The following is a 26,796-nucleotide window of genomic DNA, read 5'->3' as shown; positions in this document are numbered from 1 at the left end:
CAACACTACTCATAGACTCAACACTGCCCATCGACTCAACACTGCCTATAGACTAACACTACCCATAGACTCAACACTACCCATAGACTCAACACTGCCCATAGACTCAACACTGCCCATAGACTCAACACTACCCATAGACTCAACACTGCCCATCGACTCAACACTGCCTATAGACTAACACTACCCATAGACTCAACACTACCCATAGACTCAACACTGCTCATAGACCCAACACTGCCCAAGGGCCTGGGTCACATCGCTGCAGACGTAGCAAGATCTGAAATCGCTGCAATCCTCAAAAACGCTAAGATGCCAGCTAGCAACCTCCCACCAACAGCCTCGTCATACAAACCAACAAAATCATTTCTGATTCAACCGCATTAATTGATCAAACCAAACAGTTCTCGTTGAAACCTTCTGCTGCCAGGCCACCAAGATTATACGGCTTACCAAAAATACATAAAGTAGATACACCCCTTCGTCCCATCGTCTCTACTATCAACTCCCCCAACTACAATCTGGCTCGTTTTCTGTCTGAAATCCTGCGTCCTTTCACTGGAAAAACCACCTCTGCGGTACAAAATTCTACTCACCTGGTATCGACAATCAAGGGTATTTCCCTGTCCCCAGACGACCTGCTTGTCAGTTTTGATGTAGTTTCCTTATTCACCAAGGTTCCTGTACCTGACACCATTGCAATCATTGAAGACTTGGTTCATCAAGGACTAAACACTGAGGTACCCCCCTTGGTGAGACACTGTTTAACCAATACATACTTCACTTGGAATGGAACTTTCTACAAACAAACTGAGGGCACCCCAATGGGCTCCCCCCTTTCTCCGGTTATAGCTAACATTTTCATGGAGAAATTTGAGACTGACGCCATCCAGACTGCCACTCTGCGCCCAACCTTATGGAAGAGGTAAGTGGATGACACTTTTGTCATCTGGCCACATGGCCGGCCTGCTCTAGACCAATTCTTCGACCACATTAATTCCATACACCCAGCCATCAGATTTACCATGGAAGTCGAAATAGATGGCAAGCTACCTTTTTTGGATGTCCTAATTAAAAAGAGACCTGATGGTTCAATGAGCCACTCTGTCTACAGGAAAGCTACCCATACGGATGCTTATCTGAAACCGGATTCCCACCACCATCCATCACAGAAGAATTCTCTCATCAAGACTCTGTATCATAGAGCCCAGTGCATATCCGACCAGGAACACATAGGCAGTGAACTCAAGCACGTACACCAAGCTCTTAAGGCTAATGGTTACTCCGACTATACAATCCGCAAAGCTATCACTCAAACCATGAAGATACATAGAGACACACAGAGATACATAGAGATACAAAGAGATACACAGAGATACATAGAGATTCATCAGATACACAGAGATACACAGAGATACACAGAGATACATAGAGATACATAGATATACACAGAGATACACAGAGATACACAGAGCTACATAGATATACACAGAGATACATAGAGATACATAGAGATACACAGAGATACACAGAGATACACAGAGATACACAGAGATACACAGAGACATATAGAGACACATAGAGATACACAGAGATACACAGAGATACATAGAGATACATAGAGATACACAGAGATACACAGAGACATATAGAGACACATAGAGATACACAGAGATACATAGAGATACATAAAGATACACAGAGATACACAGGGATACACAGAGATACATAGAGATACACAGAGATACACAGAGACATATAGAGACACATAGAGATACACAGAGATACATAGAGATACATAGAGATACACAGAGATACACAGAGCCATATAGAGACACATAGAGATACACAGAGATACATAGAGATACATAGAGATACATAGAGATACACAGATGTACACAGAGATTCATAGAGATACACAAAGATACATAGGGATACATAGAGATATATAGAGCTACATAGAGATACACAGAGATACATATAGATACATAGAGATAGACAGAGATACATAGAGATACACAGAAATACATAGCGATACACAGAGATACACAGAGATACATAGAGATATACAGAGATACACAGATATACACAGAGATACACAGAGATACATAGAGATACACAGAGTAACACAGAGATACACAGAGATACATAGAGATACATTACAGAGCCATAGATATCCATAGAAACAGGAGCGGCCGCCCGCCCGTAGCGGCGAACTGGGGCGGTCGCTTCGGACACCAAGTCAAGAGGGGCGCCAAATCCGAGTAAATAAATAAATAACGACGATGTCATAGGAATCGTGATTCACTTTCTCAACATTACTGATAACTTATTGGTTGGACGCACGGACAAACCGAAAAAATTAGGCCTCCGTTTAAAACAAACGATTACAAAAACATTAAACGGAAAATATTGTCAAGGTGTTTGTCACTTAACGAAGAAGCTCAGCCTAGGGGGTTGTGGGGGAGGGGCACCGCTTGCGTGGCTGGAGAGACCCTATAGTAAACCCATAGAGACCCTATAGTAAACCCATAGAGACCCTATAGTAAACCCATAGAGACCTTATAGTAAACCCATAGAGACCCTATAGTAAACCCATAGAGACCCTATAGTAAACCCGTAGAGACCCTATAGTAAACCCGTAGAGACCCTATCGTAAACCCATTGAGACCCTATAGTAAACCCATAGAGACCCATGGAGACCCTATAGTAAACCCATAGAGACCCATAGAGACCCATGGGGACCCTATAGTAAACCCATAGAGACCCATAGAGACCCATGGGGACCCTATAGTAAACCCATAGAGACCCATAGAGACCCATGCAGACCCTATAGTAAACCCATAGAGACCCTATAGTAAACCCAAAGAGACCCTATAGTAAACCCATAGAGACCCTATAGTAAACCCAAAGATACCTTATAGTAAACCCATAGAGACCCTATAGTAAACCCATAGAGACCCTATAGTAAACCCATAGAGACCTTATAGTAAACCCATAGAGACCCTATAGTAAACCCATAGAGACCCTATAGTAAACCCATAGAGACCCTATGGTAAAACCATAGAGACCCTATAGTAAACCCATAGAGACCCTATAGTAAACCCATAGAGACCTTATAGTAAACCCATAGAGACCCTATAGTAAACCCATAGAGACCCTATAGTAAACCCGTAGAGACCCTATAGTAAACCCGTAGAGACCCTATAGTAAACCCATAGAGACCCTATAGTAAACCCATAGAGACCCATGGAGACCCTATAGTAAACCCGTAGAGACCCATAGAGACCCATGGGGACCCTATAGTAAACCCATAGAGACCCATAGAGACCCATGGGGACCCTATAGTAAACCCATAGAGACCCATAGAGACCCATGCAGACCCTATAGTAAACCCATAGAGACCCTATAGTAAACCCAAAGAGACCCTATAGTAAACCCATAGAGACCCTATAGTAAACCCAAAGAGACCTTATAGTAAACCCATAGAGACCCTATAGTAAACCCATAGAGACCCTATAGTAAACCCATAGAGACCTTATAGTAAACCCATAGAGACCCTATAGTAAACCCATAGAGACCCTATAGTAAACCCGTAGAGACCCTATAGTAAACCCGTAGAGACCCTATAGTAAACCCATAGAGACCCTATAGTAAACCCATAGAGACCCATGGAGACCCTATAGTAAACCCATAGAGACCCATAGAGACCCATGGGGACCCTATAGTAAACCCATAGAGACCCATAGAGACCCATGGGGACCCTATAGTAAACCCATAGAGACCCATAGAGACCCATGCAGACCCTATAGTAAACCCATAGAGACCCTATAGTAAACCCAAAGAGACCCTATAGTAAACCCATAGAGACCCTATAGTAAACCCATAGAGACCCTATAGTAAACCCGTAGAGACCCTGTAGCAAACCCGTAGAGACCCTATAGTAAACCCATAGAGACCCTATAGTAAACCCATAGAGACCCTATAGTAAACCCATAGAGACCCTATAGTAAACCCGTAGAGACCCATGGAGACCCTATAGTAAACCCATAGAGACCCTATAGTAAACCCGTAGAGACCCTATAGTAAACCCATAGAGACCCTATAGTAAACCCATAGAGACCCATGGAGACCCTATAGTAAACCCATAGAGACCCATAGAGACCCATGGGGACCCTATAGTAAACCCATAGAGACCCTATAGTAAACCCGTAGAGACCCTATAGTAAACCCATAGAGACCCTATAGTAAACCCATAGAGACCCATGGAGACCCTATAGTAAACCCATAGAGACCCATAGAGACCCATGGGGACCCTATAGTAAACCCATAGAGACCCTATAGTTAACCCTTATAGACCACGGTGGTCTGCACTCCTTTAACGGGGGAGGAGGAGGAAGAGCAAAGCGACATTAACTCTCTCCCTCTCTATCTTTGCTGAAGCCCTTTCATCATGACCAGCAGCTGAACCTCCACATGGGCACTGAGCTCCTGGACCACATCATCATCATCATCACTGCTGGACCACATCATCATCATCACCACTACTGCACCACATCATCATCATCATCACTGCTGGACCACAACATCATCATCATCACTGCTGCACAACAACATCATCACCACCACTGCTGCACGACAACATCATCATCACCACTGCTGCACCACATCATCATCATCATCATTACTGCTGCACCACATCATCATCATCACCACTGCTGCACCACAACGTCATCATCATCACTGCTGGACCACAACGTCATCATCACTGCTGCACCACATCATCATCATCACTGCTGCACAACAACATCATCATCACTGCTGCACCACAACATCATCATCACCACTGCTGCACCACAACATCATCATCACCACTGCTGCACGACAACGTCATCATCATCACTGCTGCACCACAACATCATCATCACCACTGCTGCACCACAACATCATCATCACCACTGCTGCACGACAACGTCATCATCATCACTGCTGCACCACAACATCATCATCACCACTGCTGCACGACAACGTCATCATCATCACTGCTGCACCACAACATAATTATCACTGCTGGACCACATCATCATCACTGCGGGACCATCATCATCATCACCGCTGGACCACATCATCATCATCACCACCACTGCTGGACCACATCATCATCATCATCACTGCTGCACCACATCATCATCACCACTGCTGCACCACATCATCATCATCACTGCTGCACCACAACATCATCACCACCACTGCTGCACCACATCATCATCATCACCACTTCTGCACCACATCATCATCACTGCTGCACCACAACATCATCACCACTGCTGCACCACATCATCATCATCACCACTGCTGCACCACATCATCATCACCACCACTGCGCTCCACAACGTCATCATCACTGCTGCACCACAACGTCATCATCACTGCTGCACCACATCATCATCATCACCACTGCTGCACCACATCATCATCACCACCACTGCGCACCACAACGTCATCATCATCACTGCTGCACAACAACATCATCACCACTGCTGCACCACAACATCATCACCACCACTGCTGCACGACAACATCATCACCACCACTGCGCTCCACATCATCATCATCATCACTGCTGCACCACAACAACATCAACAACATCACCACTGCTGCACCACAACATCATCACCACCACTGCGCGCCACATCATCATCATCACCACTGCTGCACCACAACAACATCATCATCATCACCACTGCTGCACAACAAAAACATCAACAACATCACCGCCACTGCTGCTGCTACCGTCTAGAGCAGCAAGGAGACTTCACGTCTCAGTCATTCCACTACGCAGCTGTAGGTTAATTTTGTGAGCCTAGGGGGACCCCCCCTCGTCACCTGCACACAGCTGCCCCTGTGTGGCAGCAGGCGTGGTGAGCCGCCTCCTCCTCACCTGTGCTCACCTCCTCACCTGTGCTCACCTCCTCACCTGCGCTCACCTCCTCACCCTGCGCTCACCTCCTCACCTGCGCTCACCTCCTCACCTTGCCCTCACCTCCTCACCTTGTGATCACCTCCTCACCTGCGCTCACCTCCTCACCTGCGCTCACCTCCTCACCTGCGCTCACCTCCTCACCTGCGCTAACCTCCTCACCTTGCCCTCACCTCCTCACCTGCGCTCACCTCCTCACCTTGTGATCACCTCCTCACCTGCGCTAACCTCCTCACCTTGCCCTCACCTCCTCACCTGCGCTCACCTCCTCACCTGCGCTCACCTCCTCACCTGCGCTCACCTCCTCACCTTGCCCTCACCTCCTCACCTGCGCTCACCTCCTCACCTTGTGATCACCTTCTCACCTGCGCTCACCTCCTCACCTGCGCTCACCTCCTCACCCTGCGCTCACCTCCTCGCCCTGCGCTCACCTCCTCACCCTGCGCTCACCTCCTCACCTGCGCTGGCTGGCCTTGGCGGGGGCAGCTGGGGCGATGAGGAGTGGTGCCGGTGAGGGGCCAGCTGCCCCCCGTGAATGGGAGAGCCACCGCCTCCTCCTCCACCTCCTCCACCGCCTCCTCCTCCACCTCCTCCACCTCCTCCTCCTCCACCTCCTCCTCCACCTCCTCCACCTCCTCCACCTCCACCGACTCCTCCTCCTCCACCTCCACCTCCTCCACCTCCTCCACCACCTCCTCCTCCGCTTCCTCCTCCGTCTCCGCACGCCGCGGTGGCCGAGTGCCCCCCTGGGTAGGGGGATGCCGAGGAGTGGGGACCCCCTAGAGGGTAGGGACCCGTGGGTCCCCCGCCCTGGAGACACAGAGGAGACGCAGAGAGACACAAACACAGAGACACAATCACAGAGACACAAACACAGAGACACAATCACAGAGACACAATCACAGAGACACAATCACAGAGATACAAACACAGAGACACAATCACAGAGACACAATTACAGAGACACAAACACAGAGACACAATCACAGAGACACAAACACAGAGAGACAATCACAGAGACACAATCACAGAGACACGATCACAGAGACACAATCACAGAGACACAATAACAGAGAGACAATCACAAAGACACAATCACAGAGAGACAATCACAGAGACATAATCACAGAGAGATAATCACAGAGACACAATCACAGAGACACAATCACAGAGAGACAGAGACACAATCACAGAGACACAATCACAGAAAGACACAACCACAGAGACACAATCACAGAGACACAATCACAGAAACACAATCACAGAGAGACAATCACAGAGACACAATCACAGAGAGACAATCACAGAGAGACACAATCACAGAGACACAATCACAGAGAGACACAACCACAGAGACACAATCACAGAGACACAATAACAGATACACAAACACAGAGAGACAATCACAGAGACACAATCCCAGAGATACAAACACAAAGATACTAACACAAAGACACAATCACAGAGACACAATCACAGAGAGACACAATCACAGAGACACAATCAGAGAGACACAATCACAGAGACACAACCACAGAGACACAAACACAGAGACACAATCACAGAGACACAATCACATAGAGACAATCACAAAGACACAATCACAGAGAGACAATCACAGAGACACAATCACAGAGACACAATCAGAAAGAGACACAATCACAGAGACATAATCACAGAGAGACAATCACAGAGACACAATCACAGAGATACAATCACAGAGACACAATCACAGAGACACAATCACAAAGAGACACAATCACAGAGACATAATCACAGAGAGACAATCACAGAGACACAATCACAGAGATACAATCACAGAGACACAACCACAGAGACACAATCACAGAGACATAATCACAGAGACACAATCACAGAGAAACACAAACACACAGACACAATCACAGAGACACAATCACAGAAAAACAATCACAGAGAGACAATCACAGAGACACAATCACAGAGAGACACAATCACAGAGACATAATCATAGAGACACAATCACAGAGAGACAATCACAGAGACACAATCACAGAGACACAATCAGAGAGACACAAACACAGGGACACAATCACAGAGACACAATCACAGAGACACAATCACAGAGACACAATCACAGAGAGAAAATCACAGAGACACAATCACAGAGGCACAATCACAGAGACACAATCAAAGAGACACAATCACAGAGAGACAACCACAGAGGCACAATCAAAGAGACACAATCACAGAGAGACAATCACAGAGACACAATCAAAGAGACACAATCACAGAGAGACAATCACAAAGACATAATCACAGAGACACAATCACAGAGACACAATCACAGAGAGACAATCACAGAGACACAATCACAGAGAGACAATCACAGAGACACAATCACAGAGACACAATCACAGAGAGACACAAACACAGAGACACAATCACAGAGAGACAATCACAGAGACACAATCACAAAGAGACACAATCACAGAAACACAATCACAGAGACACAATCACAGAGAGACACAAACACACAGAGACACAATCACAGAGACACAATCACAGAGACACTATCACAGAGAGACACAAACACACAGAGACACAATCACAGAGACACAATCACAGATACACTATCACAGAGAGACACAAACACACAGAGACACAATCACAGAGACACAATCACAGAGACACAAACACAGAGAGACAATCACAGAGACACAATCACAGAGACACAATCACAGAGACACAAACACAGAGAGACAATCACAGAGACACGATCACAGAGACACAATCACAGAGACACAATAACAGAGAGACAATCTCAAAGACACAATCACAGAGAGACAATCACAGAGACACAATCACAGAGACACAATCACAGAAACACAATCACAGAGAGACAATCACAGAGACACAATCACAGAGAGACAATCACAGAGAGACAATCACCGAGACACAATCACAGAGAGACACAATCACAGAGACACAATCACAGAGACACAATCACAGTCGATTGTTCTCTATACGAGTCTACGGGTTACTCTGTGAGTCTATGGGTCTCTGTGTGAGTCTATGGGTCTCTGTTTGAGTCGATGGGTCTCTGTGTGAGTCGATGGGTCTCTATACGAGTGTATGGGTCTCTGTGTGAGTCTATGGGTCTCTGTGTGAGTTGATGGGTCTCTATACGAGTCTATGGATCTCTGTGTGAGTCGATGGGTCTCTATACGAGTCTATGGGTCTCTGTGTGTCTATGGATCTCTGTGTGAGTCTTTTATTCTCTCTGTGAGTCTACGGGTCTCTGCGTGAGTCTACGGGTCTCTGTGTGAGTCTATTGGTCTTTGTGTGAGTCTACAGGTCTCTATGTGAATCTATAGATCTCGGTGCGAATGTACGGGTCTCTCTGTGAGTCTATGGGCCTCTTTGTGAGTCTATGGGTCTCTGTGTGAGTCTATGGGTCTCTAGGTGAGTCTATGGGTCTCTATGCGAGTCTACGGGTCTCTATGTGAATCTATAGATCTTGGTGCGAGTGTACGGTTCTCTCTGTGAGTCTATGGGTCTCTTTGTGAGTCTATGGGTCTCTGTGTGAGTCTATGGGTCTCTGTGTGAGTCTATGAGTCTCTATGCGAGTCTACGGGTCTCTATGCGGTCTATAGGTCTCTTTGGAAGTCTATTGATCTATATGCGAGTCTATGGGTCTCCTAGTATCCAAGGGGCTCTTTTTATCAATGGGTCCCTGCGTGTCTATGGGTCTCTATGTATCTATGGGTATCTATGGGTCTATATTTATCGATGGGTATCTATTATCTATGGGTCCCTATGTGTCGATGAGTCCATTTGTATATATGGGTCCCTATGTGTCTATTGGTCTCTATGCGAGTCTATGGGTCTCTGTGTGTGTGAGTCTATGGGTCTCTATGTATCAATGCGTCCCTCAATGTCTATGGGTATCTGTGTATCTATGGGTCTCTATGTATCTATTGGTCATTATGTATCTATGGCTGTATATGTGAGTCTATGGGTCTCTATGTATCTATGGGTCTCTGTGTGTGTGAGTCTATGGGTCTTTATGTATATATGGGTCCCTCAATGTCTATGGGTCTCTATGTATCTATGGGTCTCTATGTATCTATGCGTCTCTATGTATCTATGGGCCATGATGTATCTATGGTTGTATATGTGAGTCTATGGGTCTTTATGCATCAATAGGTCACTCAATGTCTATTGGTCATTATGTATCTATGGCTGTATATGTGAGTCTATGGGTCTCTATGTATCTATGGGTCTCTGTGTGTGTGAGTCTATGGGTCTTTATGTATCTATGGGTCCCTCAATGTCTATGGGTCTCTATGTATCTATGGGTCTCTATGTGTCTATCGGTCTCTATGTATCTATGGGTCATTATGTATCTATGGTTGTATATGTGAGTCTATGGGTCTTTATGTATCAATGGGTCCCTCAATGTCTATTGGTCATTATGTATCTATGGCTGTATATGTGAGTCTATGGGTCTCTATGTATCTATGGGTCTCTGTGTGTGTGAGTCTATGGGTCTTTATGTATCTATGGGTCCCTCAATGTCTATGGGTCATTATGTATCTATGGTTGTATATGTGAGTCTATGGGTATTTATGTATCTATGGGTCCCTCAATATCTATGGGTCTTCATGTATCTATGGTTGTATATGTGAGTCTATGGGTCTCTATGCATCAATGGGTCCCTCAATGTCTATGGGTCTCTATGTATCTATGGGTCTCTATGTATCTATGGGTCATTATGTATCTATGGTTGTATATGTGAGTCTATGGGTCTTTATGTATTTATGGGTCTCCATGCGCGTCCACACATCTCTATGTCTCTATGGGTCTGAATACGAGTTTATGGGTCTCTGTGTGAGTCTATGGGTCTCTGTGTGAGTCTATGCGTCTCCATGCGAGTCTATGGGTTTCTGTGTGAGTCTATGGGTCTCTGTGTGAGTCTATGGGTCGCTATGCGAGTCTATGGGTCTCTGTGTGAGCCTATGGGTCTCTGTGTGAGTCTATGGGTCTCTGTGTGAGTCTACGGGTCTCTATGCGAGTCTATGGGTCTCTGTGTGAATCTATGGGTCTCTGTGTGAGTCTATGGGTCTCTGTGTGAGTCTATGGGTCTTTATGTCTCTCTAGGTCTCTATGCGAGTCTATGGGTCTCTATGCGAGTCTATGGGTCTCTATGTGAGTCTATGGGTCTCTATGTCTCAATGGCTCTCTGTGTGAGTCTATGGGCCTCCATGCGAGTCTACGGGTCTCTGTGTGAGTCTATCGGTCTCTGTGTGAGTCTATAGGTCTCTATGCGAGTCTCTGGGTCTCTGTGTCAGTCTATGGGTCTCTATGCTAGTCTATGGGTCTCCGTGTGAGTCTATGGGTCTCTGTGTGAGTCTATGGGTCTCTATGCGAGTTTATGCGTCTGTATGCCTCTATGGGTCTCTATGTGATTCTATGGGTCTCTGTGTGTGTCTATGGGTCTCTATGTCTCTATGGGTCTCTATGTGAGTCTATGGGTCTCTGTGTGTGTCTATGGGTCTCTATTTCTCTATGGGTCTCTGTGTGAGTCTATGGGTGCCTGTGTGAGTGTATGGGCCTCTGTGTGAGTCTATGGGTCTCTGTGTGATTCTATTGGTCTCTTTGTGAGTCTATGGGTCTCTATGTGAGTCTATGGGTTTCTTTGCGAGTCTATGGGTCTCTATGCGAGTCTATGGGTCTCTATGTCTCTATGGGTCTCTATGTGAGTCTATGGGTCTCTATGCGAGTCTATGGGTCTCTATGCGAGTCTATGGGTCTCTGTGTGAGTTTATGGGTCTCTATGCTAGTCTATGGGTCTCTGTGTGAGTCTATGGGTCTCTATGCTATGCGAGTTTATGGGTCTCTGTGTGAGTCTATGGGTCTCTGTGTGATTCTATGGTCACTGTGTGAGTCTATGGGTCGCTGTGTGAGTCTATGGGTCTCTGTGTGAGTCTATGGGTCTCTATGCTATTCTATGGGTTTCTATGCGAGTCTATGGGTCTCTGTGTGAGTCTATGGGTTTCTCTGCTAGTCTATGGGTCTCTGTGTGAGTCTATGGGTCTCTATGCGAGTCTATGGGTCTCTATGTCTCTATGTGATTCTATGGGTCTCTGTGTGAGTCTATGGGTCTCTATGCGAGTCTCTGTGTGAGTCTATGGTTCTCTATGCTAGTCTATGGGTCTCTATGCGAGTCTATGGGTCTCTGTGTGAGTCTATCAGTCTCTATGCTAGTCTATGAGTCTCTATGCGAGTCTATGGGTCTCTATGTCTCTATGTGATTCTATGGGTCTCTGTGTGAGTCTATGGGTCTCTATGGTAGTCTATGGGTCTCTATGCGAGTCTATGGGTCTCTATGTGAGTCTATGGGTCTCTATGCGAGTCTATGGGTCTCTATGTGAGTCTATGGGTCTCTGTGTGAGTCTATGGGTCTCTATGTGAGTCTATGGGACTCTATGTGAGTCTATGGGTCTTTATGTGGGTGTGTGGGTCTCTGTGTGAGTCTATGGGTCTCTATGTCTCTATGGGTCTCTATGTGAGTATATGGGTCTCTGTGTGAGTCTATGGGTCTCTGTGTGATTCTATGGTCACTGTGTGAGTCTATGGGTCGCTGTGTGAGTCTATGGGTCTCTGTGTGAGTCTATGGGTCTCTATGCTATTCTATGGGTTTCTATGCGAGTCTATGGGTCGCTGTGTGAGTCTATGGGTTTCTCTGCTAGTCTATGGGTCTCTGTGTGAGTCTATGGGTCTCTATGCGAGTCTATTGGTCTCTATGTCTCTATGTGATTCTATGGGTCTCTGTGTGAGTCTATGGGTCTCTATGCGAGTCTCTGTGTGAGTCTATGGTTCTCTATGCTAGTCTATGGGTCTCTATGCGAGTCTATGGGTCTCTGTGTGAGTCTATCAGTCTCTATGCTAGTCTATGGGTCTCTATGCGAGTCTATGGGTCTCTATGTCTCTATGTGATTCTATGGGTCTCTGTGTGAGTCTATGGGTCTCTATGGTAGTCTATGGGTCTCTATGCGAGTCTATGGGTCTCTATGTGAGTCTATGGGTCTCTATGCGAGTCTATGGGTCTCTATGTGAGTCTATGGGTCTCTGTGTAAGTCTATGGGTCTCTATGTGAGTCTATGGGTCTCTGTGTGAGTCTATGGGTCTCTATGTGAGTCTATGGGTCTCTATGTGAGTCTATGGGTCTTTATGTGGGTGTGTGGGTCTCTGTGTGAGTCTATGGGTCTCTATGTCTCTATGGGTCTCTATGTGAGTCTATGGGTCTCTGTGTGTGTCTATGGGTCTCTATATCTCTATGGTTCTCTGTGTGAGTCTATGGGTGCCTGTGTGAGTGTATGGGCCTCTGTGTGAGTCTATGGGTCTCTGTGTGATTCTATAGGTCTCTTTGTGAGTCTATGGGTCCCTATGTGAGTCTATGGGTCTCTGTGTGAGTCTATGGGTCTCTATGTGAGTCTATGGGTCTCTGTGTGAGTCTATGGTTTTCTGTGTGTGTCTATATGTCTCTGTGAGTCTATGGGTCTCTGTGTGAGTCTATGGGTCTCTGTGTGAGTCTATGGGTCTCTGTGTGAGTCTATGAGTCTCTGTTTAAGTTTACGGGTCTCTATGTGAGTCTATTGGTTTCTTTGCGAGTATATGGGTCTCTATGCGAGTCTATGGGTCTCTATGTCTCTATGGGTCTCTATGTGAGTTTATGGGTCTCTATGCGAGTCTATGGGTCTCTATGCGAGTCTATGGGTCTCTGTGTGAGTTTATGGGTCTCTATGCTAGTCTATGGGTCTCTGTGTGAGTCTATGGGTCTCTATGCGAGTTTATGGGTCTCTGTGTGAGTCTATGGGTCTCTGTGTGATTCTATAGTCACTGTGTGAGCCTATGGGTTGCTGTGTGAGTCTATGGGTCTCTGTGTGAGTCTATGGGTCTCTATGCTATTCTATGGGTCTCTATGTGATTCTATGGGTCTCTGTGTGTGTCTATGGGTCTCTATGTCTCTATGGGTCTCTATGTGAGTCTATGGGTCTCTGTGTGTGTCTATGGGTCTCTATATCTCTATGGGTCTCTGTGTGAGTCTATGGGTGCCTGTGTGAGTGTATGGGCCTCTGTGTGAGTCTATGGGTCTCTGTGTGAGTCTATGGGTCTCTATGTGAGTCTATGGGTCTCTGTGTGAGTCTATGGTTTTCTGTGTATCTATATGTCTCTGTGAGTCTATGGGTCTCTGTGTGAGTCTATGGGTCTCTGTGTGAGTCTATGGGTCTCTGTGTGAGTCTATGAGTCTCTGTGTAAGTTTACGGGTCTCTATGTGAGTCTATGGGTTTCTTTGCGAGTCTATGGGTCTCTATGTGAGTTTATGGGTCTCTATGCGAGTCTATGGGTCTCTATGCGAGTCTATGGGTCTCTGTGTGAGTTTATGGGTCTCTATGCTAGTCTATGGGTCTCTGTGTGAGTCTATGGGTCTCTATGCGAGTTTATGGGTCTCTGTGTGAGTCTATGGGTCTCTGTGTGATTCTATGGTCACTGTGTGAGCCTATGGGTCGCTGTGTGAGTCTATGGGTCTCTGTGTGAGTCTATGGGTCTCTATGCTATTCTATGGGTCTCTATGTGATTCTATGGGTCTCTGTGTGTGTGTCTATGGGTCTCTATGTCTCTATGGGTCTCTATGTGAGTCTATGGGTCTCTGTTTGTGGCTATGGGTCTCTATATCTCTATGGGTCTCTGTGTGAGTCTATGGGTGCCTGTGTGAGTGTATGGGCCCTGTGTGAGTCTATGGGTCTCTGTGTGATTCTATAGGTCTCTTTGTGAGTCTATGGGTCCCTATGTGAGTCTATGGGTCTCTGTGTGAGTCTATGGGTCTCTATGTGAGTCTATGGGTCTCTGTGTGAGTCTATGGTTTTCTGTGTGTGTCTATATGTCTCTGTGAGTCTATGGGTCTCTGTGTGAGTCTATGGGTCTCTGTGTGAGTCTATGGGTCTCTGTGTGAGTCTATGAGTCTCTGTGTAAGTTTACGGGTCTCTATGTGAGTCTATGGGTTTCTTTGCGAGTCTATGGGTCTCTATGCGAGTCTATGGGTCTCTATGTCTCTATGGGTCTCTATGTGAGTCTATGGGTCTCTATGCGAGTCTATGGGTCTCTATGCGAGTCTATGGGTCTCTGTGTGAGTTTATGGGTCTCTATGCTAGTCTATGGGTCTATGTGTGAGTCTATGGGTCTCTATGCGAGTTTATGGGTCTCTGTGTGAGTCTATGGTTCTCTGTGTGATTCTATGGTCACTGTGTGAGTCTATGGGTCGCTGTGTGAGTCTATGGGTCTCTGTGTGAGTCTATGGGTCTCTATGCTATTCTATGGGTTTCTATGCGAGTCTATGGGTCTCTGTGTGAGTCTATGGGTTTCTCTGCTAGTCTATGGGTCTCTGTGTGAGTCTATGGGTCTCTATGCGAGTCTATGGGTCTCTGTGTGAGTCTATGGGTCTCTATGCTAGTCTATGGGTCTCTATGCGAGTCTATGGGTCTCTGTGTGAGTCTATCAGTCTCTATGCTAGTCTATGGGTCTCTATGCGAGTCTATGGGTCTCTATGTCTCTATGTGATTCTATGGGTCTCTGTGTGAGTCTATGGGCTCTGTGTGAGTCTATGGGTCTCTATGGTAGTCTATGGGTCTCTATGCGAGTCTATGGGTCTCTATGTGAGTCTATGGGTCTCTGTGTAAGTCTATGGGTCTCTATGTGAGTCTATGGGTCTCTGTGTGAGTCTATGGGTCTCTATGTGAGTCTATGGGTCTCTATGTGAGTCTATGGGTCTTTATGTGGGTCTGTGGGTCTCTGTGTGAGTCTATGGGTCTCTATGTCTCTATGGGTCTCTATGTGAGTCTATGGGTCTCTGTGTGTGTCTATGGGTCTCTATATCTCTATGGTTCTCTGTGTGAGTCTATGGGTGCCTGTGTGAGTGTATGGGCCTCTGTGTGAGTCTATGGGTCTCTGTGTGATTCTATTGGTCTCTTTGTGAGTCTATGGGTCTCTATGTGAGTCTATGGGTTTCTTTGCGAGTCTATGGGTCTCTATGCGAGTCTATGGGTCTCTATGTCTCTATGGGTCTCTATGTGAGTCTATGGGTCTCTATGCGAGTCTATGGGTCTCTATGCGAGTCTATGGGTCTCTGTGTGAGTTTATGGGTCTCTATGCTAGTCTATGGGTCTCTGTGTGAGTCTATGGGTCTCTATGCTATGCGAGTTTATGGGTCTCTGTGTGAGTCTATGGGTCTCTGTGTGATTCTATGGTCACTGTGTGAGTCTATGGGTCGCTGTGTGAGTCTATGGGTCTCTGTGTGAGTCTATGGGTCTCTATGCTATTCTATGGGTTTCTATGCGAGTCTATGGGTCTCTGTGTGAGTCTATGGGTTTCTCTGCTAGTCTATGGGTCTCTGTGTGAGTCTATGGGTCTCTATGCGAGTCTATGGGTCTCTATGTCTCTATGTGATTCTATGGGTCTCTGTGTGAGTCTATGGGTCTCTATGCGAGTCTCTGTGTGAGTCTATGGTTCTCTATGCTAGTCTATGGGTCTCTATGCGAGTCTATGGGTCTCTGTGTGAGTCTATCAGTCTCTATGCTAGTCTATGAGTCTCTATGCGAGTCTATGGGTCTCTATGTCTCTATGTGATTCTATGGGTCTCTGTGTGAGTCTATGGGTCTCTATGGTAGTCTATGGGTCTCTATGCGAGTCTATGGGTCTCTATGTGAGTCTATGGGTCTCTATGCGAGTCTATGGGTCTCTATGTGAGTCTATGGGTCTCTGTGTGAGTCTATGGGTCTCTATGTGAGTCTATGGGACTCTATGTGAGTCTATGGGTCTTTATGTGGGTGTGTGGGTCTCTGTGTGAGTCTATGGGTCTCTATGTCTCTATGGGTCTCTATGTGAGTATATGGGTCTCTGTGTGAGTCTATGGGTCTCTGTGTGATTCTATGGTCACTGTGTGAGTCTATGGGTCGCTGTGTGAGTCTATGGGTCTCTGTGTGAGTCTATGGGTCTCTATGCTATTCTATGGGTTTCTATGCGAGTCTATGGGTCGCTGTGTGAGTCTATGGGTTTCTCTGCTAGTCTATGGGTCTCTGTGTGAGTCTATGGGTCTCTATGCGAGTCTATTGGTCTCTATGTCTCTATGTGATTCTATGGGTCTCTGTGTGAGTCTATGGGTCTCTATGCGAGTCTCTGTGTGAGTCTATGGTTCTCTATGCTAGTCTATGGGTCTCTATGCGAGTCTATGGGTCTCTGTGTGAGTCTATCAGTCTCTATGCTAGTCTATGGGTCTCTATGCGAGTCTATGGGTCTCTATGTCTCTATGTGATTCTATGGGTCTCTGTGTGAGTCTATGGGTCTCTATGGTAGTCTATGGGTCTCTATGCGAGTCTATGGGTCTCTATGTGAGTCTATGGGTCTCTATGCGAGTCTATGGGTCTCTATGTGAGTCTATGGGTCTCTGTGTAAGTCTATGGGTCTCTATGTGAGTCTATGGGTCTCTGTGTGAGTCTATGGGTCTCTATGTGAGTCTATGGGTCTCTATGTGAGTCTATGGGTCTTTATGTGGGTGTGTGGGTCTCTGTGTGAGTCTATGGGTCTCTATGTCTCTATGGGTCTCTATGTGAGTCTATGGGTCTCTGTGTGTGTCTATGGGTCTCTATATCTCTATGGTTCTCTGTGTGAGTCTATGGGTGCCTGTGTGAGTGTATGGGCCTCTGTGTGAGTCTATGGGTCTCTGTGTGATTCTATAGGTCTCTTTGTGAGTCTATGGGTCCCTATGTGAGTCTATGGGTCTCTGTGTGAGTCTATGGGTCTCTATGTGAGTCTATGGGTCTCTGTGTGAGTCTATGGTTTTCTGTGTGTGTCTATATGTCTCTGTGAGTCTATGGGTCTCTGTGTGAGTCTATGGGTCTCTGTGTGAGTCTATGGGTCTCTGTGTGAGTCTATGAGTCTCTGTTTAAGTTTACGGGTCTCTATGTGAGTCTATTGGTTTCTTTGCGAGTATATGGGTCTCTATGCGAGTCTATGGGTCTCTATGTCTCTATGGGTCTCTATGTGAGTTTATGGGTCTCTATGCGAGTCTATGGGTCTCTATGCGAGTCTATGGGTCTCTGTGTGAGTTTATGGGTCTCTATGCTAGTCTATGGGTCTCTGTGTGAGTCTATGGGTCTCTATGCGAGTTTATGGGTCTCTGTGTGAGTCTATGGGTCTCTGTGTGATTCTATAGTCACTGTGTGAGCCTATGGGTTGCTGTGTGAGTCTATGGGTCTCTGTGTGAGTCTATGGGTCTCTATGCTATTCTATGGGTCTCTATGTGATTCTATGGGTCTCTGTGTGTGTCTATGGGTCTCTATGTCTCTATGGGTCTCTATGTGAGTCTATGGGTCTCTGTGTGTGTCTATGGGTCTCTATATCTCTATGGGTCTCTGTGTGAGTCTATGGGTGCCTGTGTGAGTGTATGGGCCTCTGTGTGAGTCTATGGGTCTCTGTGTGAGTCTATGGGTCTCTATGTGAGTCTATGGGTCTCTGTGTGAGTCTATGGTTTTCTGTGTATCTATATGTCTCTGTGAGTCTATGGGTCTCTGTGTGAGTCTATGGGTCTCTGTGTGAGTCTATGGGTCTCTGTGTGAGTCTATGAGTCTCTGTGTAAGTTTACGGGTCTCTATGTGAGTCTATGGGTTTCTTTGCGAGTCTATGGGTCTCTATGTGAGTTTATGGGTCTCTATGCGAGTCTATGGGTCTCTATGCGAGTCTATGGGTCTCTGTGTGAGTTTATGGGTCTCTATGCTAGTCTATGGGTCTCTGTGTGAGTCTATGGGTCTCTATGCGAGTTTATGGGTCTCTGTGTGAGTCTATGGGTCTCTGTGTGATTCTATGGTCACTGTGTGAGCCTATGGGTCGCTGTGTGAGTCTATGGGTCTCTGTGTGAGTCTATGGGTCTCTATGCTATTCTATGGGTCTCTATGTGATTCTATGGGTCTCTGTGTGTGTGTCTATGGGTCTCTATGTCTCTATGGGTCTCTATGTGAGTCTATGGGTCTCTGTTTGTGGCTATGGGTCTCTATATCTCTATGGGTCTCTGTGTGAGTCTATGGGTGCCTGTGTGAGTGTATGGGCCCTGTGTGAGTCTATGGGTCTCTGTGTGATTCTATAGGTCTCTTTGTGAGTCTATGGGTCCCTATGTGAGTCTATGGGTCTCTGTGTGAGTCTATGGGTCTCTATGTGAGTCTATGGGTCTCTGTGTGAGTCTATGGTTTTCTGTGTGTGTCTATATGTCTCTGTGAGTCTATGGGTCTCTGTGTGAGTCTATGGGTCTCTGTGTGAGTCTATGGGTCTCTGTGTGAGTCTATGAGTCTCTGTGTAAGTTTACGGGTCTCTATGTGAGTCTATGGGTTTCTTTGCGAGTCTATGGGTCTCTATGCGAGTCTATGGGTCTCTATGTCTCTATGGGTCTCTATGTGAGTCTATGGGTCTCTATGCGAGTCTATGGGTCTCTATGCGAGTCTATGGGTCTCTGTGTGAGTTTATGGGTCTCTATGCTAGTCTATGGGTCTATGTGTGAGTCTATGGGTCTCTATGCGAGTTTATGGGTCTCTGTGTGAGTCTATGGTTCTCTGTGTGATTCTATGGTCACTGTGTGAGTCTATGGGTCGCTGTGTGAGTCTATGGGTCTCTGTGTGAGTCTATGGGTCTCTATGCTATTCTATGGGTTTCTATGCGAGTCTATGGGTCTCTGTGTGAGTCTATGGGTTTCTCTGCTAGTCTATGGGTCTCTGTGTGAGTCTATGGGTCTCTATGCGAGTCTATGGGTCTCTGTGTGAGTCTATGGGTCTCTATGCTAGTCTATGGGTCTCTATGCGAGTCTATGGGTCTCTGTGTGAGTCTATCAGTCTCTATGCTAGTCTATGGGTCTCTATGCGAGTCTATGGGTCTCTATGTCTCTATGTGATTCTATGGGTCTCTGTGTGAGTCTATGGGCTCTGTGTGAGTCTATGGGTCTCTATGGTAGTCTATGGGTCTCTATGCGAGTCTATGGGTCTCTATGTGAGTCTATGGGTCTCTGTGTAAGTCTATGGGTCTCTATGTGAGTCTATGGGTCTCTGTGTGAGTCTATGGGTCTCTATGTGAGTCTATGGGTCTCTATGTGAGTCTATGGGTCTTTATGTGGGTCTGTGGGTCTCTGTGTGAGTCTATGGGTCTCTATGTCTCTATGGGTCTCTATGTGAGTCTATGGGTCTCTGTGTGTGTCTATGGGTCTCTATATCTCTATGGTTCTCTGTGTGAGTCTATGGGTGCCTGTGTGAGTGTATGGGCCTCTGTGTGAGTCTATGGGTCTCTGTGTGATTCTATAGGTCTCTTTGTGAGTCTATGGGTCCCTATGTGAGTCTATGGGTCTCTGTGTGCGTCTATGGGTTTCTATGTGAGTCTATGGGTCTCTGTGTGAGTCTATGGTTTTCTGTGTGTGTCTATATGTCTCTGTGAGTCTATGGGTCTCTGTGTGAGTCTATGGGTCTCTGTGTGAGTCTATGGGTCTCTGTGTGAGTCTATGAGTCTCTGTGTAAGTTTACGGGTCTCTATGTGAGTCTATGGGTTTCTTTGCGAGTCTATGGGTCTCTATGCGAGTCTATGGGTCTCTATGTCTCTATGGGTCTCTATGTGAGTCTATGGGTCTCTATGCGAGTCTATGGGTCTCTATGCGAGTCTATGGGTCTCTGTGTGAGTTTATGGGTCTCTATGCTAGTCTATGGGTCTATGTGTGAGTCTATGGGTCTCTATGCGAGTTTATGGGTCTCTTTGTGAGTCTATGGTTCTCTGTGTGATTCTATGGTCACTGTGTGAGTCTATGGGTCGCTGTGTGAGTCTATGGGTCTCTGTGTGAGTCTATGGGTCTCTATGCTATTCTATGGGTTTCTATGCGAGTCTATGGGTCTCTGTGTGAGTCTATGGGTTTCTCTGCTAGTCTATGGGTCTCTGTGTGAGTCTATGGGTCTCTATGCGAGTCTATGGGTCTCTGTGTGAGTCTATGGGCCTCTATGCTAGTCTATGGGTCTCTATGCGAGTCTATGGGTCTCTGTGTGAGTCTATCAGTCTCTATGCTAGTCTATGGGTCTCTATGCGAGTCTATGGGTCTCTATGTCTCTATGTGATTCTATGGGTCTCTGTGTGAGTCTATGGGTCTCTGTGTGAGTCTATGGGTCTCTATGGTAGTCTATGGGTCTTTATGCGAGTCTATGGGTCTCTATGTGAGTCTATGGGTCTCTGTGTAAGTCTATGGGGCTCTATGTGAGTCTATGGGTCTCTGTGTGAGTCTATGGGTCTCTATGTGAGTCTATGGGTCTCTATGTGAGTCTATGGGTCTTTATGTGGGTCTGTGGGTCTCTGTGTGAGTCTATGGGTCTCTATGTCTCTATGGGTCTCTATGTGAGTCTATGGGTCTCTGTGTGTGTCTATGGGTCTCTATATCTCTATGGTTCTCTGTGTGAGTCTATGGGTGCCTGTGTGAGTGTATGGGCCTCTGTGTGAGTCTATGGGTCTCTGTGTGATTCTATAGGTCTCTTTGTGAGTCTATGGGTCTCTGTGCGAGTCTATGGGTCTCTGTGTAAGTCTATGGGTCTCTATGTGAGTCTATGGGTCTCTGTGTGTGCGGGAACTCCCCGAGGATGACCCCGCGAGGCACTCACGCAGAGTCCCTGGCGACGCATCATGGCGTCAAACTCCTCGTTGATCCTGCGGAACCGTTCCTCGGCTCCCCGGGGCGACGCCGCCGCCGCTGCCGCCGCCGGCTCCTCGCCCTCTCCCTCGGGACTCTCACTGCCGTTCAAGCCCTTCCGTCTCAGCGTCTGAGGAGAAAGGGGGGAGGGGGTGGACGTTTGGTGGACGTTTGGTGGATGTGTGGTGGATGTATGATGAATGTACGGTGGACGTTTGGTGGACGTACGGAGGACGTACCACAGAAAAATGCCTCACCACGGAACTCATCAAGGAGCGTAAACCGTCACGTCATTCACTCTCTCAGCGTGGTCATTCACTCCCTCAGCGTGGTCATTCACTCCCTCAGCGTGGTCATTCACTCTCTCAGCGTGGTCATTCACTCCCTCAGTGTGGTCATTCACTCCCTCAGCGTGTTCATTCACTCCCTCAGTGTGATCATTCACTCCCTCAGCGTGGTCATTCACTCTCTCAGCGTGGTCATTCACTCCCTCAGTGTGGTCATTCACTCCCTCAGTGTGGTCATTCACTCCCTCAGCGTGGTCATTCACTCCCTCAGCGTGGTCATTCACTCTCTCAGCGTGGTCATTCACTCCCTCAGTGTGGTCATTCACTCTCTCAGCGTGGTCATTCACTCCCTCAGCGTGGTCATTCACTCTCTTAGCGTGGTCATTCACTCCCTCAGCGTGGTCATTCACTCCCTCAGCGTGGGCATTCACTCCCTCACCGTGGTCATTCACTCCCTCAGTGTGGTCATTCACTCCCTCAGCGTGGTCATTCACTCCCTCAGCGTGGTCATTCACTCTCTCAGCGTGGTCATTCACTCCCTCAGCGTGGTCATTCACTCCCTCAGCGTGGTCATTCACTCTCTCAGCGTGGTCATTCACTCCCTCAGCGTGGTCATTCACTCCCTCAGCGTGGTCATTCACTCTCTCAGCGTGGTCATTCACTCCCTCAGCGTGGTCATTCACTCTCTCAGTGTGGTCATTCACTCTCTCAGCGTGGCCATTTACTCCCTCAGCGTGGTCATTCACTCCCTCAGCGTGGTCATTCACTCCCTCAGTGTGGTCATTCACTCCTTCAGCATGGTCATTCACTCCCTCAGTGTGGTCATTCACTCCCTCACCGTGGTCATTCACTCCCTCAGCGTGGTCATTCACTCCCTCAGTGTGGTCATTCACTTCCTCAGCGTAGTAATTCACTCCCTCAGCGTAGTAATTCACTCCCTCAGCGTGGTCATTCACTCCCTCAGTGTAGTCATTCACTCCCTCAGCGTGGTCATTCACTCCCTCAGCGTGGTGATTCACTCCCTCAGGGTAGTCATTCACTCCCTCAGCGTGATCATTCACTCCCTCAGCGTGGTCATTCACTCCCTCAGTGTAGTCATTCACTCCCTCAGCATGGTCATTCACTCCCTCAGCGTGGTGATTCACTCCCTCAGGGTAGTCATTCACTCCCTCAGCGTGATCATTCACTCCCTCAGCGTGGTCATTCACTCCCTCAGCGTGATCATTCACTCCCTCAGGGTAGTCATTCACTCCCTCAGCGTGGTCATTCACTCACTCAGCGTGGTCATTCACTCCCTCAGTGTGATCATTGACTCCCTCGGTGTGGTCATTCACTCCTTCAGCGTGTTCCTTCACTCCCTCAGTGTGATCATTCACTCCCTCAGCGTGGTCATTCACTCCCTCAGTGTGATCATTGACTCCCTCGGTGTGGTCATTCACTCCTTCAGCGTGTTCATTCACTCCCTCAGTGTGATCATTCACTCCCTCAGCGTGTTCATTCACTCCCTCAGCGTGGTCATTCACATTAACGTCTGATAGTGACACTATTAATACAACAATATTAAAAGGTCCGTATAGAGCGGTTGTTTGTTGGGATAAATCTCGTAAAAATATCTAAATGTGTCGTTAAACCCACCACCACCCGACGCAGCGAACTCGTAAGGTTTGTCACGTGAACAAAAGCTCCCAATTTCGCAGCCAGTTCATTACCAACCGGTTGTGTGTGGGAGAGTTAAACCCCCCCGTGACGTTTCGCAAGCAATTACAGCAGCCAGCATCAGCAGGCGAGGGCGCACGTGTCGAGTTGAATCTTCGACTCGGCGGTGTTCCCGAGGGAGCGAGCGTCGCCGATTTATTTGCGTGTCTTAGAGAGCAAACCACAGTCTGGTGTTCAGTCACAAACACCAGCACACAGCTGTGAACCAGCACCACCAACACCAGCACCACCAGCACCGCCAACAACACCAGCACCACCATCAACACCAGCACCACCATCAACACCAGCACCGCCAACAACACCAGCACCACCATCAACACCAGCACCGCCAACAACACCAGCACCACCATCAACACCAGCACCACCATCAACACCAGCACCGCCAACAACACCAGCACCACCATCAACACCAGCACCACCATCAACACCAGCACCGCCATCAACACCAGCACCGCCAACAACACCAGCACCACTACCAGCACCACCACCGCCATCACCACAACCGCCACCACCATCATCACCGCCACCACCGCCATCACCACAACCGCCACCAGGACCACTACCAGCACCACCAGCACCACCACCAGCACCACCCCCACTAGCACCACCACCACCAACAACACCAGCACCATCATCAACACCAGCACCACTACCGCCACCACCGCCATCACCACAACCGCCACCACTACCAGCACCATCAGCACCACCACCATCAGGGCCACCACCACCACCAGCACCACCACAAAGACAAAGACACCCCCCACCTGAACAGCCTCCATTTTACACCTGTGTGTATATTCCGGGGAAATGTTTGTTTTTGATTGTTATTATTTGTTGCCATTTATGATTCATTGTCGGAATGTTTATTTTTGAAATTAACTTTTCCTGACATTTGTGTTGTTGTCATTGTTGTTAATTGTTTAATCTGTTGATTCGGGGTGGGGTGGGGGGGATGTCCCCCGCCCCTCCCCCCTTGTGGCCGACTTGAGCCACTATCCCCCCAACCCCCCAGGTAGTGACCCTGACCCCTGGCCCCTGACCCCTGGCCCCTGACCCCTGACCATCGCCACCTCCTCCCCCACCCGAGCGTCGATCGGGGGGGGAGGTGGGGGGGCACCGCCCAGCGCCATCTTGTCGTGGACACATTCGCGTTGCCATGGCGACCACGCGCGCTCACTCGGAGGATGGAGGAGGAGAGGGGTGGAGGGACAGCTCTGAACAACCACCACCAATCAGCACCACCAGCACCACCACCAATCAGCACCAATCAACACCACCAGCACCACCACCAATCAACAACCAGCACCACCACCAATCAGCACCACCAGCACCACCACCAATCAGCACCACCAGCACCACCACCAATCAGCACCACCAGCACTACCAGCACCACCACCAATCAGCACCACCAACAGCACCACCAGCACCACCACCAATCAGCACCACCAGCAGCACCACCAGCAGCACCACCAGCACCACCACCAATCAGCACCACCACCAATCAGCACCACCAGCACTACCAGCACCACCACCAATCAGCACCACCAGCACCACCAGCACCACCACCAATCAGCACCACCAACAGCACCACCAGCACCACCACCAATCAGCACCACCAGCAGCACCACCACCAACAGCACCACCACCACCACCACCAATCAACACCACCACCACCAACAATCAGCACCACCAGCACCACCACCAATCAGCACCACCAACAGCATCACCAGCACCACCACCAATCAGCACCACCAACAGCACCACCAGCACCACCACCAATCAGCACCACCACCGATCAACACCACCACCACCACCAATCAGCACCACCAGCACCACCACCAATCAGCACCACCACCAATCAGCACCATCAGCACCACCACCAATCAGCACCACCACCAATCAGCACCATCAGCACCACTACCAATCAGCACCACCACCAATAGCACCACCAGCACCACCACCAATCAGCACCACCAATCGGCACCACCAATCGGCACCACCAATCGGCACCACCAATCGGCACCACCAATCAGCACCAATCAGCACCAATCAGCACCACCAGCACCACCAGCACCACCAGCACCACCAGCACCACCAGCACCACCACCAATCAGCACCACCAGCACTACCAGCACTACCAATCAGCACCACCAGCACCACCAGCACCAGCACCATGACCAGCACCACGACCACTGCCAACAAAGACAAAGATCCCCCATATAGCCTTGACAGACTGTAAGGGCAAGTGCTGTTAGCGAGCACCTATGCAGGCCGGAACGGCACACGAAGGGGGTGGGTGGCCAACACCACGCCCGGCCGCCTTTGTCTCCCCAGTGGCGATGTTGATACACCGCACCAGGTACTCATTTGAGGCTGAGTCGACGTAGGGGAGGCCCAGGACCGGTTCAAATAATCATCACTAATGTTGGCCGTGAGCGGGAATCGAACCCGGGTGGCCAGATTCGTGGCGCAGCGCGCTAACCGCTACACCACCACTACCACCACGAACACCACCACCAACACCACCACCAACACCACCACGAACACCACCACCACTACCACCACCACTAACACCACTACCACTACCACCACTACCACCACTAACACCACTACCACCAACACCACCACCACTACCACCACCACCACGAACACCACCACTACCACCACCAACGGCAGCACCAACACCACCACTACCACCACCAACACTACCACTAACACCACCAACACTGCCACCACCACGAACACCACCATCACTACCACCACCAACACCACTATGACCACACCCAACACCATCACCACGAACACCACCACTAACACCACCACCACTACCACCACCAACACCACCACGAACACCACCACCACTAACACCACCACCACTACCACCACCAACACCACCACGAACACCACCACCACTACCACCACCAACGGCAGCACCAACACCACCACTACCACCACCAACACTACCACTAACACAACCACCACTGTCACCACCAACACCACCACTACCACCACCACCACTACCACCACCAACACCACTATGACCACACCCAACACCACCACCACCACGAACACCACCA

General features: G+C 48.3%; 1 protein-coding gene across 1 annotated transcript in view; it reads right to left on the bottom strand.

Moving 5' to 3' along the window:
- The window catches only part of LOC142905682 (uncharacterized), an 86,456-nt gene that overhangs the window by 13,278 nt on the left and 46,382 nt on the right, over positions 1–26,796 (bottom strand). Inside the window, exons 4-5 of the mRNA XM_076052591.1 lie at positions 21,688–21,846; positions 6,439–6,790 (exon numbers count right to left, since the gene is read on the bottom strand). Of these exons, the coding sequence (XP_075908706.1) occupies positions 6,439–6,790; positions 21,688–21,846 (511 nt within the window). The remainder of the gene's footprint in view (positions 1–6,438; positions 6,791–21,687; positions 21,847–26,796) is intronic.

Source organism: Petromyzon marinus, chromosome 57, assembly GCF_048934315.1.
Source record: "Petromyzon marinus isolate PM22_M1 ecotype Great Lakes invasive population chromosome 57, UKy_Petmar_22M1.pri1.0, whole genome shotgun sequence".
Lineage (NCBI taxonomy): Eukaryota > Metazoa > Chordata > Hyperoartia > Petromyzontiformes > Petromyzontidae > Petromyzon > Petromyzon marinus.
Note: the sequence above shows the minus strand (reverse complement) of the source record. Positions and strands in the feature narration are given on the sequence as shown.